This window comes from Patagioenas fasciata, chromosome 1 (assembly GCF_037038585.1).
Source record: "Patagioenas fasciata isolate bPatFas1 chromosome 1, bPatFas1.hap1, whole genome shotgun sequence".
Lineage (NCBI taxonomy): Eukaryota > Metazoa > Chordata > Aves > Columbiformes > Columbidae > Patagioenas > Patagioenas fasciata.
Genome location: NC_092520.1, coordinates 177,050,916 through 177,063,632, shown reverse-complemented (window position 1 = coordinate 177,063,632; position 12,717 = coordinate 177,050,916). Strand labels below are relative to the sequence as shown.

The window sequence follows — 12,717 nt, the reverse complement described above, 5'->3', positions numbered from 1 at the left end:
TACAGTAGCTTCTGTGATGGTCTTCAAGACATTAAAATGAGACTGATATGAAAATGAATAATTTAATATATTGTATGGATATTGTTTTATATTTTATTTGAACTTAAAATTTTGCACTTCCTTGCTGCATTTTGGGCCCTGACTAGATGACTTCCATCTAAAAGGAAAATTTTTGTCAATTGGAAGTGGAACAATACAAGATTTGGGAAAGTTTTGGAAGGAATTTGGGTGGGAAAAGGAAGCATCTAAGATAAGCGTTGAAGAGCCAGAAATGAAAGAAGTAGTACTTTGATAATTGATGAAACAGTAATTTTGTGTTAGGGAAGAGATTTCTGTATATTTTTTTTCTTCAGTGGTAGAAGCATGAAGTATTGAAATTTGAACTTAGAATTTAAAATACAGTTAGGATAAAAAAAAATTGTTTAAAACGCATTTTTTGAGAATTGTGATTACATAGGCTATGAGTATACCAGTTGCATATTTGAATAAACTGACCAAATGTTTAGAATATCAGGTACCATCTCCATGAAAAGATGGTATTTTGGGGGTTGCTCTACTCATTGTAACTGGTATCTATATTATAACTTTTTTAGTTTGAAAGTAAAAGGATATTTCTTTTCATCTTACCTGTTACTATACAGCTGAAAAATTTCAGGCCAAATTAGGCACTTAGTATTGCCTGTTCAGGAGTTGTTGAGGGAATAATGTGAAGAAAGAATGATATAGGAATCATTAGGGTCTTCAGATTTTTATGGCAGTGAAATATCCCCATTAATTTTGCTGTAACTTATTCAGTTTCATATAATGTGATATAAATAATTATATGACTCATTAATGGCTATGTTTATTTGCTCTTTGTTCTATTGTGCTATTTCTTTGTTCAAGCCCTGGATAAAATCTCAGATTTTGTGCCATCCAGTGAAGCATTAAAATATAAATCCTGTCAGGCTCAAAGAACAGAAGGAGACTATAGAGGTGTTTATATAGCGATTTTTATGTTGATTCTCTTACTCCATGGATCCTTATTCATCATATGTCAATAGCTAACTTCCTAATTTTTTTTTTCTGTAGCCATATAAAATTTTGTAATTACATATTATTGCCACTTGAGGTCAGCAGCTGCCGAGAAAAAGAAGTAAATAAATGGTCACGCTTCGTTGCAATCCGTTTTCATTTGCTTTATTTAGAATACTTAAAAATCAATACATTCTTCAGATATGTATATACATTGTGAAAAACCAAAGAATTTCTTTTGAACGCACAGCAGCTTCAGCAAAAAGTCTTGTAAGTTACTATGAGAGTGAAAATCTAGAGTGGCTTTAGAGTGGTCGAGTAGCGTTGGATAATCACTGTGGCAGAGAATGTTATTCAGTACAACGTGATGGTGACAGGGTTTCAGCTTTATTCTTTTTATATACTAAATTAGTGGTAGTAAATCTGAACAGAATAAGGTATTATTGCTGCAGAGAATAATTTGGAATCCAGAAATAGCAAATATCCTTCCTTTCTGTTGCAGTAGTCATCAATGTTATGTCAAGATGTGGGGAAAATATTGCCTAAAAGTGACTTTCCCCCCACTCCTTTAATTTTTTCTAAAATAAATAAATAAAACCCCAAACAATAAAACCCCAAAACAAACAAAAAACACAACCAAAAAACCCAACCAAACAAAAAAAATACCACAAACAAGCAAACAAAAAAACCCCCACAACCAAACCATGAGCTTGGTGCCAGAGTCAGGGAACAGGATTTGGGAAACATGTTTAGCTCTTGGCTCTGTCATAGGCTTACTGTTGGCTAGTCATTCCCTTAGCTTGACTTTCAACAGCTTCCTGTATGTAAATCAAAGAAAGATATTCACTTATCTGGTGAAGTTTTAGAATAAATGTTTCCTGATGGAATTTTTTAATATATTATTTTAACATTGGGAGTGTCAACAGTAGAATCACACCTGAATCTTGGTGTCCCCTTTCCTGAAATTCATACTGTTTTTTCTTGTGAGTATTCCATTCTCTCTGTCCTAGAATGTTGTGTAACACTGCTAGTAATATATCCTGTGTTTCAGAAATGACCACTTTTTAATAGTTTATCAAGTTGTCCCCATGCATGATTGGCACCAACTGATATTCCTGTCAAACCTTTTATCCAAAAATCTCCCTGCATCAGGCAAATTTAACAAATTATACAGACAAGGATCGATTTACTGATCACTAAAATGCAGCAGGGGAGATGTAGGTTAAATATTAGGAAATACTTTTTAGCTATAATGTTGATTAAGTCAAAAGAACAAGCTGCCAAATGAAGCTGGGTAATTGCCATCACTAGAGATTTTCCAGACTATGAGTATGCATCCATTTAGCAGGGATGGCTTAAAAATAATGCAGTCAGTTTTGCCACAATTCAGAACTTGGACTGAACGACTCATTATATGCAGGTTTTATCCCAAATAATGTCTTAAATTTCTTCCCACTTTACCCTAGCTAGGGATAAAGCAGCAGGGATGTCAGCAATAAAGAGTGAAATTTTCTCTCAGCATGTGCCAAGCCTACATGAAGTAAGAAACAAGTTATAGTGAGAGAGAGTAAAACTCAGATTGATGTGACCTTTATTATTTTAACAGTGTCTTTCAGCACAATTACAGAGTTGCAGGATTGCAGAAAACATAGCTGGAGTATAAAATAACATAAATAAATAGAACAGGAGCCAAAGCAGCCAGCAGGAGGTGGTTAGAATTGGGCAGTGAAGGATGGGTGAAGGGTTTGCATTGGTCAAAGCCTTTATGATTCAGCCACCAGAGTTGCAAATTCTGGAGAAGGGAAAAATTTTTGAAAATATTAAGAAAGGAAAATGTAAAGAAAGAAGAAGCATATTACAATGATTACAGAGTCACTGGTGTAGCAGAAACATCACAATAACAAAGGAACGAAGAAATCCAAGTTAATTAAAGGGGAGGTATGACTTGGGAAATCTTACAGTGAAATGAAAAGATTTTTTGAGGGTAAGGAGGAAATGCTATACATGCCAGACTGTCAAGACTGTCCACTGCTACTCACCTGAAGAACTTTATCAGTTCCCTGGGTTTTTTTGGTGTTTTTTTTTTTTTTTCATCTCAATGGGATGAAGGCAAGAAGTGGAAATTTAATTTTGCAGAGAGATAAATTTCCTTTATATCAGAGTTTGGCAAAGTGTCTCATTAATGAGTCTTTCAGAATATTCATGTCCCTATGTTATAAATATATTACATTTACACTCAATTTTGTAATGGCAAATTGACTGAAAATGACAGATTACAAAACCAGACAGCTGATACAAACCTACGTAGCAATCTTGACCACATTTGTGATAATGAGAAAAATCCCTGTGATCTCAGAGGGCCAGGATTTTACCCTGTGGCTTTTATTAGTGTTACATCTATAATATTTACATAAATGTATCTATTTGTAGCTTGGGGTTATATAACGCCTTTCAGCAGAGTGACAAAGTTATCTCAATGAATAGCTGGCTGGCATACTGCACTCTGAATAATGTACTACCCAAGGAGGTTATAATTCCGAACTCCATCTAACCTTGGAACAGTTACACGTGAGAATACCTTGCAAAGTTGTGTGTGCCTCAGAGTGTTAAAAATGACGAATGGAGGGAATCCCAAGAAGGGCAACAAATATGATAAAGGGATTAGAGGGTATACCGAGAGAGGGGTTTGTGAGTTTAACATAATCAGCTGAGAAGAAAATGCCAAATAGGGAGGCAGTCATCTGTAAAGGCTCAAGAGAAAATTACTGAAGTTTGACATAATGAAAAATAATGTCTTACAACTAAAAAAAAGATAGGAGATTCTTTAAAGATCGTTCTAATGTTCAGTTGAAAAATGCTAAACTCTAAACAAGTGAGATCTTTACTGACTGGTGTGTGCAAACGGAGAGTACTTTTGATGACACATCCAAAAAACATGTTGCCAAATGCTGACAAACCAGACTGAGAAATAAAAGTGCCAGAGGGTTTAAATTGAATCCAAATTTATCCATCATTTTGAAAGATGCAAATCCAAATTAGGATTAGTGATGCAGATTACTTAACACAAAACGTGTATAAATCCTGTACATGGTGGGTACATAGATTGAAAATGTTGCAAACTGAATTTAGGAGATAACGTAAAGTACTTGTGATAGAAACCCAGACTATTCTGGGCAGAAAAGGAAAAAGGCTATGATTATTAAATCACTATGTGAATAAATCCTACAGAGAAAAACTGCAATGGATGAAACCTTACCAAAAGGGAAAACTAAATACACATATTCTGTTAGAACAAGTTGTCATACTTGCTACAGGTAAATTAAGTCTTTTTTTATAATCATTTGTCTCTATGGAATATATTTGGAAAAGGTTATTCAAACTTGCAGCCAAATAATTTCTATAGTATGTTATGATATTATCACTTAATGGTAATATATTTCACAGATACTTTCTGATAGCCAGCAAACCATAAAACACTCCTTCATGAATAACTACTATAAGCTTTCTACTATTTTTAAAGGATTTTCAATATACTTTAAATATTTCAAAGATATTCCAGATCAATAATCATGTAAACTAGTTCACTATTTGTTTTCAGATGAAGGTTATCCCAACCACTGGTGTTTTGTGGAGGCATTGTTATAAAGTGCATTCATATATGCAAAACTTCTGAGATAAGCCACTGTATATTGGTCCCTGTCTCTTGGTCATTCTTGTAAATGTTTATTTCCTCTGACTGGCCTGTTAATAAGGCAGTCCTTGAGACTGACTACATGCTCTTCTCCAGCTATAATTCTCCTTCCAAACAAAACTGAGTTATACCTTGCTTTGCACAAATAACAGTTTTGTAGTAAAAGGATTTAGACTATTGTGTCATATAAAACAAAGCTTTGTCTTAAAAAGGGAGGATTCTTTCACTGTGCTCAATATAGTTTAGTTGTATAGACCAGACTAATGTATACCCTGTATTATTTTACTGAAATGATGGATATCATTACAGAGAACATGTTGTAGGCTAGTGATTTCTATAATCAGATTGTGGTTTTTACATTACCTGTAAAAAATCAAATCTGTTTAGGAAACTTTGTAAATAATGGTTCACAGTGATTTATTTTAGAAGATACAAAAGCACAAAGAGAGGGAACAAAAGTAAAACTTCCAAAAGATTTTTTTTGTCATGACTTTTACCTATGGCAAGGTCATGACTTATCAGTTGTAATTTTGAACGCTTGATGTCTCATTTTTACAACATTCAAAGAAAATAATTTAAACATTTTAAAACATTTGCAGAAGTTGAGCAGTATCAAGAGAAAGATTTTGACTTACTAGGATAAAAATTTGGATTTGTTCTGTCTTCAGTGCATGATCTTTGAAAGTTCTCTGTGTACTTTCTCAAGTTTATTAATATCAAGAAACTGAAAGGCATGATGTACATTTCCAGAGCTGATGCACAAAATAGATTTAAAAAAAACATTCTGAGCAGAAATCTGAATTTTCTTTTGTCCTCTTATAAACGTTCTCCTGAAGTGGACAGAGCTGCTTCAGCATCACATCCCAATCCAATCTGGAAGCTAACATTTGCAGTTTTATTAGGTAGCCTGGCCTTGACCTGCAAGTTTTTTCAGATTTGTCATCTTCTGTTCACATCAGTGGAAGATGGAGGGGGCTTGACACCACACAGAAGATGATCACGTCTTGCATGAACAGGCTGCAAGTTTCCAACTGTTTGAAACTGTGGATCAGCCACAAACTACAAATCTTGATCTAACAAGAGGTAAGGTGGTGGAACTATTTCTGAGATGAACGGTCTTGCAGGAGTGATAAAAGGTTTAAAGCAGGAGACCTGAGAGAAAATTTATAATGTGAGACCTCTAACTGGAAGAAGGCTGATTAGGTTGGGATTAATGTTTGTGATGATATGTGTGAGAAAAACGGCTCTCTGGTGTTAAAAATCCATGAAGATCAGTTCTTACAACTGCAATGGGCTCCTGAGGGATGGCGTTCAAGGGCCATCTAGTGAATTAACATTAAGTCCTGTGAAAGGCTGCCCGTTTGTGATCTTTCAGTGAAAAGTGATACCTGATAACTTAGTTACAGGGAAACAAACAAATGGTTTGCAACAGAAATACAGCATTGCAATACTGAATATGAATGTGATATACATTCATGGCTCTAGAGTTCATTTACACAGGCAGTTATATTCTGGAATTAGATTTATGAACTAAAGGAAAAGCTGGAAAGTATCTGTCATCCTCATCCTTTGGCCACTGTCCCAATTGATAAATTTGCATGTATTTCAAGCCTTCCTGGTCTAACGATTTGCTGTCTGAATCAAATTTAAGAAGTGGAAAAGAAAATGATGATGTTGTATAGTAGGGATACGGCCAGAAGAAGCAGAAGAAAAAAGCCCTTCATTATCTTCTTGTTATTGCATATAAATTCAGAGTAATTCCAGTTCAAAGTTTAAGGAAGGGTAAAAGTTGCAGAAAAAAGAGATAAGGAGAAGAAGTGTTTCATATGCTTTCTTACAATGTACCTGCTTTTAGACATTGTTTCAAGTTAAAAAAAAAAAGTTACGGTCAATCTTAAATAAGTTAATGCTGTATCCTCTTGTATAAGGCATAATCATTCTGCAATATAGTTCTTTTATTCCAAATGATACTGCTTTAGTTTTGAAGCCTTCTGGGAATAACTGAGAATGTATCTGATGTGAGGCTGGCAGATCAGCTGTAAGCTTACTTACATGAATCAATTTTCTTCTGAAAATCTTACCCACTGATTTTAGTACTGCTGCCACTAATTTTAATGGCGATAAGGAGGACCAATATAATAAGCATATGGAATCTCAAATAATGACACACTCCTTGGGTTCAGTAGCACTGCTAAGGTTTAGCAGGAACTTCCTCTACACGCTTCACAATTGCTCTTCCGCAACTGTAATATAATAATGATGTGAGAAATTAAGACGCTCTGGGCTAGAAAGAGAATCATAGTCACTGATATGCCAACGTGCTATGGACAGGGAGTTTAGCGAATACATCACCTGACTAATATGTCAATGGGTGATTTTGTATGCCATTTTTTTAACATCTAAATGGGGAAACTATGTTAGTTAACCATATTTTGCTTTTTATTCATTTTTTAATTGCTTTTGATTTGGAGATGACATTTTTTACAAATCCCAGGTGTCAGGTAACACAGAGAGATGTGAGGCTTTTTAGATATTCCTTTATTTCACCCTATCATATGGCTTGTCAGTGTGGTGAAAGCTTAGCAACTGCCTGCTGTCTAGGTGATTTAGTACTCTGACCACAAACCTCGCTACTATCTCCTCCAATGAGGAAGCATTGAATTCAAAAATGCATCTCTTCATAACTGTGTCTCAGGGATACAGAAGAAAGAGGAAAAAGGATAAATTTGATATGTGGGCTAATATGATCCATCCAAAGAGACAACAGAAGACAGCAGTAGTTTTTAAAGCAATGCTGTGAGAGGAAAAGTTGTTCTTTTATTGTAGTACTCATATTTAGTAAAAGGGAGTGACAAACTTTCTCAGCTGTAAAGACCCACATAAACACTAGCAAAAGCTGGATAGACAGCTATTGTAGAAAAATTACGTAGCAGAATGACTGTACTTTGAATTTTTAGAGTGTTGCTTTGCTAAATCATGGATTACTTTCCTATGTACCAATTATCAAGCAGAAATACTGGTATTCAGCTTTTTTTCTTTGTATTTTCTAAGTTTTATAGTCAAGCCCGGGTCTTTGAACTGTCAGTGTCTCGATCCTCGCTTCACTGAAAGAAACGGAAAACTTAAACGAATTGGAGTAGAAGCCAAATTGTTTCTTAGTCCTGCGCTGTAGTGTGCCGTAACTACATCTCGCTTTCTGAAACTCTTGCCCCCTCTAGTGTCAAACCTCGGTTGCTGTTTCCCCTGAAGCCTGCAAGCAAGGTACGGCAATGTAGCAGGACTTCCCATTTCATTAAACCCAAATTGTGTCCTTCAGAAGGTCACAGCCCCCAGTGATTCCTAGATTTCCTCAGTTCTTGTATGTAAGAGTAACGTTTGATTGTTACTGTCAAAGTTTACTCCTCTAATCACATACCATCAGCGCCAATTTTACCATCACCATCCTTATCTCCAGCAGCCAGAAGAGCCTTCGTTTCTTTGTCTGATAGGTCTCTTCCATCTGGGGTAAAGCCTTTCAGTACAAACCTAAAGAGGACGCATGGGGGAAAAAAAAGAAAGAAAGTGGTGGGGTTTTTGGTGTGTGTGGTTTCTTGTTTGGGTGTTTGTTGGTTTGGTTTTTCCCACCCCCCCGCCCCGAACAGTTTCACTTTTTAGTTCTTTGTACCACTGATTTGATATACGAGTCGGAATCCCAGGTTGTATCTTCTGTTGACCTTCTTTAACACTCAGGAAGAGTGCTGTACTCTGAAACTTCATTTGACTGAAGAGCTATCTGTAAGGTATTGATGATTCATGTGTTTCAGGGTCCTAGAATGAAAGCTACAGCTAGCTATCTCCAGCACACTTTAGATCATGTAATCTGCAAACAACTGATCATTGAACACAAGTACTAGTCAAAGACTGAATTGTATGCTGTTATCTAGAATCTTGTAAAATAGAAAACAGGAAATTAGACTCTTACGACAAGGTTGTTTGAGAAGGACATATCTTTACTTACTTTAATTCTTCCTCTTCGATGAAGCCACTTCGATCTTTATCAAGAATGTGGAAAACCTTCTTCACATCTTCTGGGCTCTTCTTTTTCAGTCCTACCATCTCGAAAAACTTCTTGTAGTTAAAAGATTCGGCCGCTATAAGAGATGAAAAGCCAGCTTAGAAAAGTGATCGAAACATATACCAACACATACCTGTGGTTTTCTTCGTCACTGCTGTGTGTCCTGCCCTGGGAGGCACAGTCGAGCCCAGCTGTGGTAGGAGCTAGATGTATACACTGTAATTGTCCGTTCTTTGCAGCTGCTAATTGAATTAAACAAAGTGGGAGAAGGGTAGGGTATCTGTTTTACAGATGAAGAGCTGAGAGCTACAGAGGGATGGAGATTTGCCCAAGGTCACACAGGATAGAGTGATAGAGTTGGGAGCTGAAGTCTAACCTGCTCTGTCTCAGTGCCTTAATCCCTTTTTTTCTTTCTTTTCTTTTCTTTCTTTCTTTTTAACACTAAAACCAGTAATCTGAGAGCAGATTCGCTGTCAATTTTTGACATTTCCACCCCTGGAAAACAAACAAACAAGCGCTCTTGCTCAACCGCGGAGCCTAGCATTGATGAGAAGTGTTTCAGAGCACATGGCTGTTTCAGCTCTGTGTCGTTTTTCCTGAAGACTTCCTAGAAATCAGTGTTGCATTTCGACCACTAAATTTATGTGCAATCGTTGTCTGTAAGCTCAGGCGCTGCAAGGGAGTGCTGTACGGCACGCTGCCTGCGAGACCTTGTGAGGCACGATCGCCGGGGAGAAAAAAAAACAGAGCCCTTGAAATCGGAGCCGAGGTAAATGAGTTTACCTGCTCCACCTCTCCTGTCCTTTAACCGCACCCGCTTTTGTTCCACCCACGTAGCCCAACGACTACAGTGGGAATTAGAAATCCAATACAGTGACTTCCAAAACGTGCTGTGGAGTTTTTTTTTTTTCTTCCCCGTGCATCCTTATTCCCGTCGCAGCTTTTCCTATGACATAAAATTAAGGAGGCTCAGTCTTTTGGGATCTGCTTGACTGAGGTCTGCTATTAGTTGCTGCTAATTGCATCTGCTCTGGGACTTGGAGATGGCCCCAGAACAATGAAAGCTAATGAGGAAAACAGCTGCTGGATTGAGCAAAGCAGTTTGTTGGTCCCTTCGACTCCCCGGCTGCGGAGTTTATTAGGGCTCAGCGGGTTTTGCGCGGCTGTCTGTCTGGGAAGGTCATCGCACAGAGCAGGACAGACAGAGGCTGCTCTCCTGGGTGGTAGGTCAGCCAGGTAGTCTGGGGGGAGGGGGGAGATAACACGCACCCCGGAACACGGTTTCTGGCGTTTCTCTGAGAGCAACCTTAACTACATGCATCTTTGTAAGCACGAAGAGGGTTTGCTGTTAGTCTAGGGGTCGCGATGAATAAGAGGAGTAGGGACTATCTGAAACCCGGAGCAGTCTTAGAGGGAGGAGTGAACCGCTGCAGCCATTCGTCCTGCAGAAAGCTTCTGCAGTCGAGCAGTGCACCCGCTTGCTCTACTGTTGCCTTCTGCTCCATCCCGAAAAGCAAAACCCACCCAGGGATTCCGCATAGGAAGTAAGAAAAGAGCGGTGCCGAGAAACGGCAGTTCTGCAGTACCTGAAACTGGATTTTGGGGGTGAGTGGGAAGCTGCCGACATCCACGGCTGACTTCCCTGTCCCACATCAAGACATAATCCACCCTGGTTGGCCGAGGGTTTTATTCCTTTTGAAAGTATCCTGTCGGTAGAAGCAAAGTCCGTCCGCAGTTACTGCTTTTCTTGCTTTAAAAGAAATATTTCACCTCTGTAATGTGCAGGGTAACTTTGCTGAGGATGCAGCCCGGCACTTGGTAAACCCGTCATACTTTCACTGCACTTCTGAAAACACATCCTCATTTGATATTTTGTCTAGCCGGATCCTCTAATCTTCCGCGAGTTTAAATAAATGCGCTCTTATCCTAAGATGAAGAAACGAAAGAGAGGGAAGGAGAAAAAAAAAACCAAAACACTCACCTGAAAAGGCTCCCACAGCCTTCTTGATATCCTCAGCGCTGAGCACGTCAGTCATAGCCATCCTGCAACTGTTTGAACAGGAAAGCAAGTGCGAAAAGATTAAAAAGTGCTTTTCTCATCATTTCTGCTCATATGACCAAAGCTGCAGTGCTGTGTGGGGATGGCACACCGGGAAAGGCTGGACCCGTGCCAGCTCTATAGCTCTGCGTGGAGGAGTGCCATGAGCTGTCGCTCTCCAGTTTGCAGAGCACCAAGTAGTCCACGAACGCCAGGGTTAGGCTAAAGAGAGGGGACGGGAATGCCTTTGCGGGGAGCCGGATGGGGGAGGGCGCGAGTGGGGGTCGCTCCCTAGAGCTTAAGCCTTACTGGAGGAATGCCAGAGTCTGTCGTGATACCGGCTGGATAAAGAGTTGTGCCAAGGTCAAGTTCTCAGGTGCGGTGGAAGAGCTAGTCGTGCAGAGAACCTTTTCCTTTAGTTAGTCGGGACGAGTTTTATCGCTTATTTTCGTGATCAGTAAGGAACTGCAGCATATGCCAAGCTTCAGGCTGCTCTTGAGGTCGGGAAGCAAACGTAATGTAGCTTTTGAACATTTGCCTTATCGTTCAAACGCTTTAAACATCTCCCCCTTCCCCCTCCCCTTCACACACATATTCCTTTTAGACCTCGTTTCTTTCGGGCCAGTCCATATTAAGCATCATCCTCGCTGAATTAATTATCACATCCCTGAGAATCCTACAGATCCCGTTTGTAATGCACAATATGCTGCAGAATCTTCTGCGATATGATATGGTGAAACGAGATGCGAGGTGATAACATACTCATGTGGAGCTCCTGTGCAGTGGTGGGCATCTCAGGCGGGACCGGGCATTTCCCGACATCGCCAGAAAAAGATGTAGGAATTGCAATGTGTTTTCTAGGTTTTGTTTTCTTCAATAAACTGTGCCCATATGGCAAGTCGTCCAACTCGTTCTTGGAGTTTGGGCAGGAGCCATTGGGCTGAGATAGGCAAGGTTAGGGCCCAGTAGTAGGGCAGATCTCTGCAGGGGTATTGGCATCGCTGCTTCAGGAAAGACGGGGGAGCGCAGAGCGGCCGCAGCGAGATCCCCACGCTGCGATCGGCGGGTACAGCCCGATCCCGCTGGCGCGATCGCACCCTTGTCCTGAAAGGGACCGCGAGAGAGCGGCCTTGAAAAGGAGGCGGCTGCTGCAAAAACTGGGGTCGCTTTGTCAGTAATTCCTCGGCGCTTTTAAAAGTACGAGCCCCCAACATTTTCTCAGCGGCCTAAGTTCAGCTATAACGGGTGAGTCATTAGCATGCCACTGAGCGCAGAAGGACGGAGGAGGAGGTGACATTGGGGTCTCCTTTTTTTTTTTTCTTTTCTTTTTTTAAACAGGGACTCTGTTGTGGGAGGGACTGTCGTTTTTCTGTCGTTGAGACTTTTTTTTTTTTTTTTAAAAACCCATTTCCGTGTGTTTCTTGAGCTACAAGAGAGACTTAGTCTTCTCCAAGGACAAACAAGGAGACGGTTGGAGAGCCGAGTCCCTCTCCCTAGGGTGAAGGCATCTTTCCCTGATCCATAAGGGAAGTGGAGCTTTGCGCTCGGATGCTGAGCCGAGATAAAGTGCAGCCCCGCAGAAGGGCTCTGCGCGCCTTCCCGCAGGGGTAGTTCTCGCTCAGCTTTCCCCGTTGTTTTGGCGCTGGGAGATGAAAGGGTGCAATGCAGCTTGGAGAAAGGAGTTGAAAAAAAGCCTCGTGTAGCACAGGTTAAAACTCGATCGTTAGTGTGTTTGACGCTTAGGTTAAATGTAGACTCATCAATATACAGCTATTTACAAGATAAATCAATGTGCATGGTCTTCTGTAATTGGCGTCCCTTTGCTTGTCCTTAAATGGAGGAAGAGAGAAGAGTCTTTCCTTGTTTCCAGTGCAAACACCTCCGGCCTGATAGGACATGGCCATCAGCTTCCCTGCTTTG

General features: G+C 39.7%; 1 protein-coding gene across 4 annotated transcripts; it reads right to left on the bottom strand.

Moving 5' to 3' along the window:
• Positions 1-2,588: 2,588 nt before the first annotated feature.
• On the bottom strand, positions 2,589-11,324 carry PVALB (parvalbumin). 4 transcript variants are annotated; one of them, XM_065830531.2, is made up of 5 exons: positions 11,107-11,324; positions 10,741-10,808; positions 8,703-8,835; positions 8,121-8,230; positions 2,589-2,806 (listed from the first exon to the last, which is right to left on the bottom strand). In XM_065830531.2, the coding sequence occupies exons 2-5, from the start codon at positions 10,799-10,801 to the stop codon at positions 2,778-2,780; spliced, it is 333 nt and encodes a 110-aa protein (XP_065686603.1). In that variant the 5' UTR covers positions 10,802-10,808; positions 11,107-11,324; the 3' UTR covers positions 2,589-2,777. The 4 variants fall into 4 exon arrangements, with proteins under 4 accessions (XP_065686603.1, XP_071658260.1, XP_065686611.1 ...); XM_071802159.1 differs by lacking the exon at positions 11,107-11,324 and adding an exon at positions 10,910-11,018; XM_065830539.2 differs by lacking the exon at positions 11,107-11,324 and having other exon boundaries at positions 10,741-11,024.
• Positions 11,325-12,717: the final 1,393 nt, after the last annotated feature.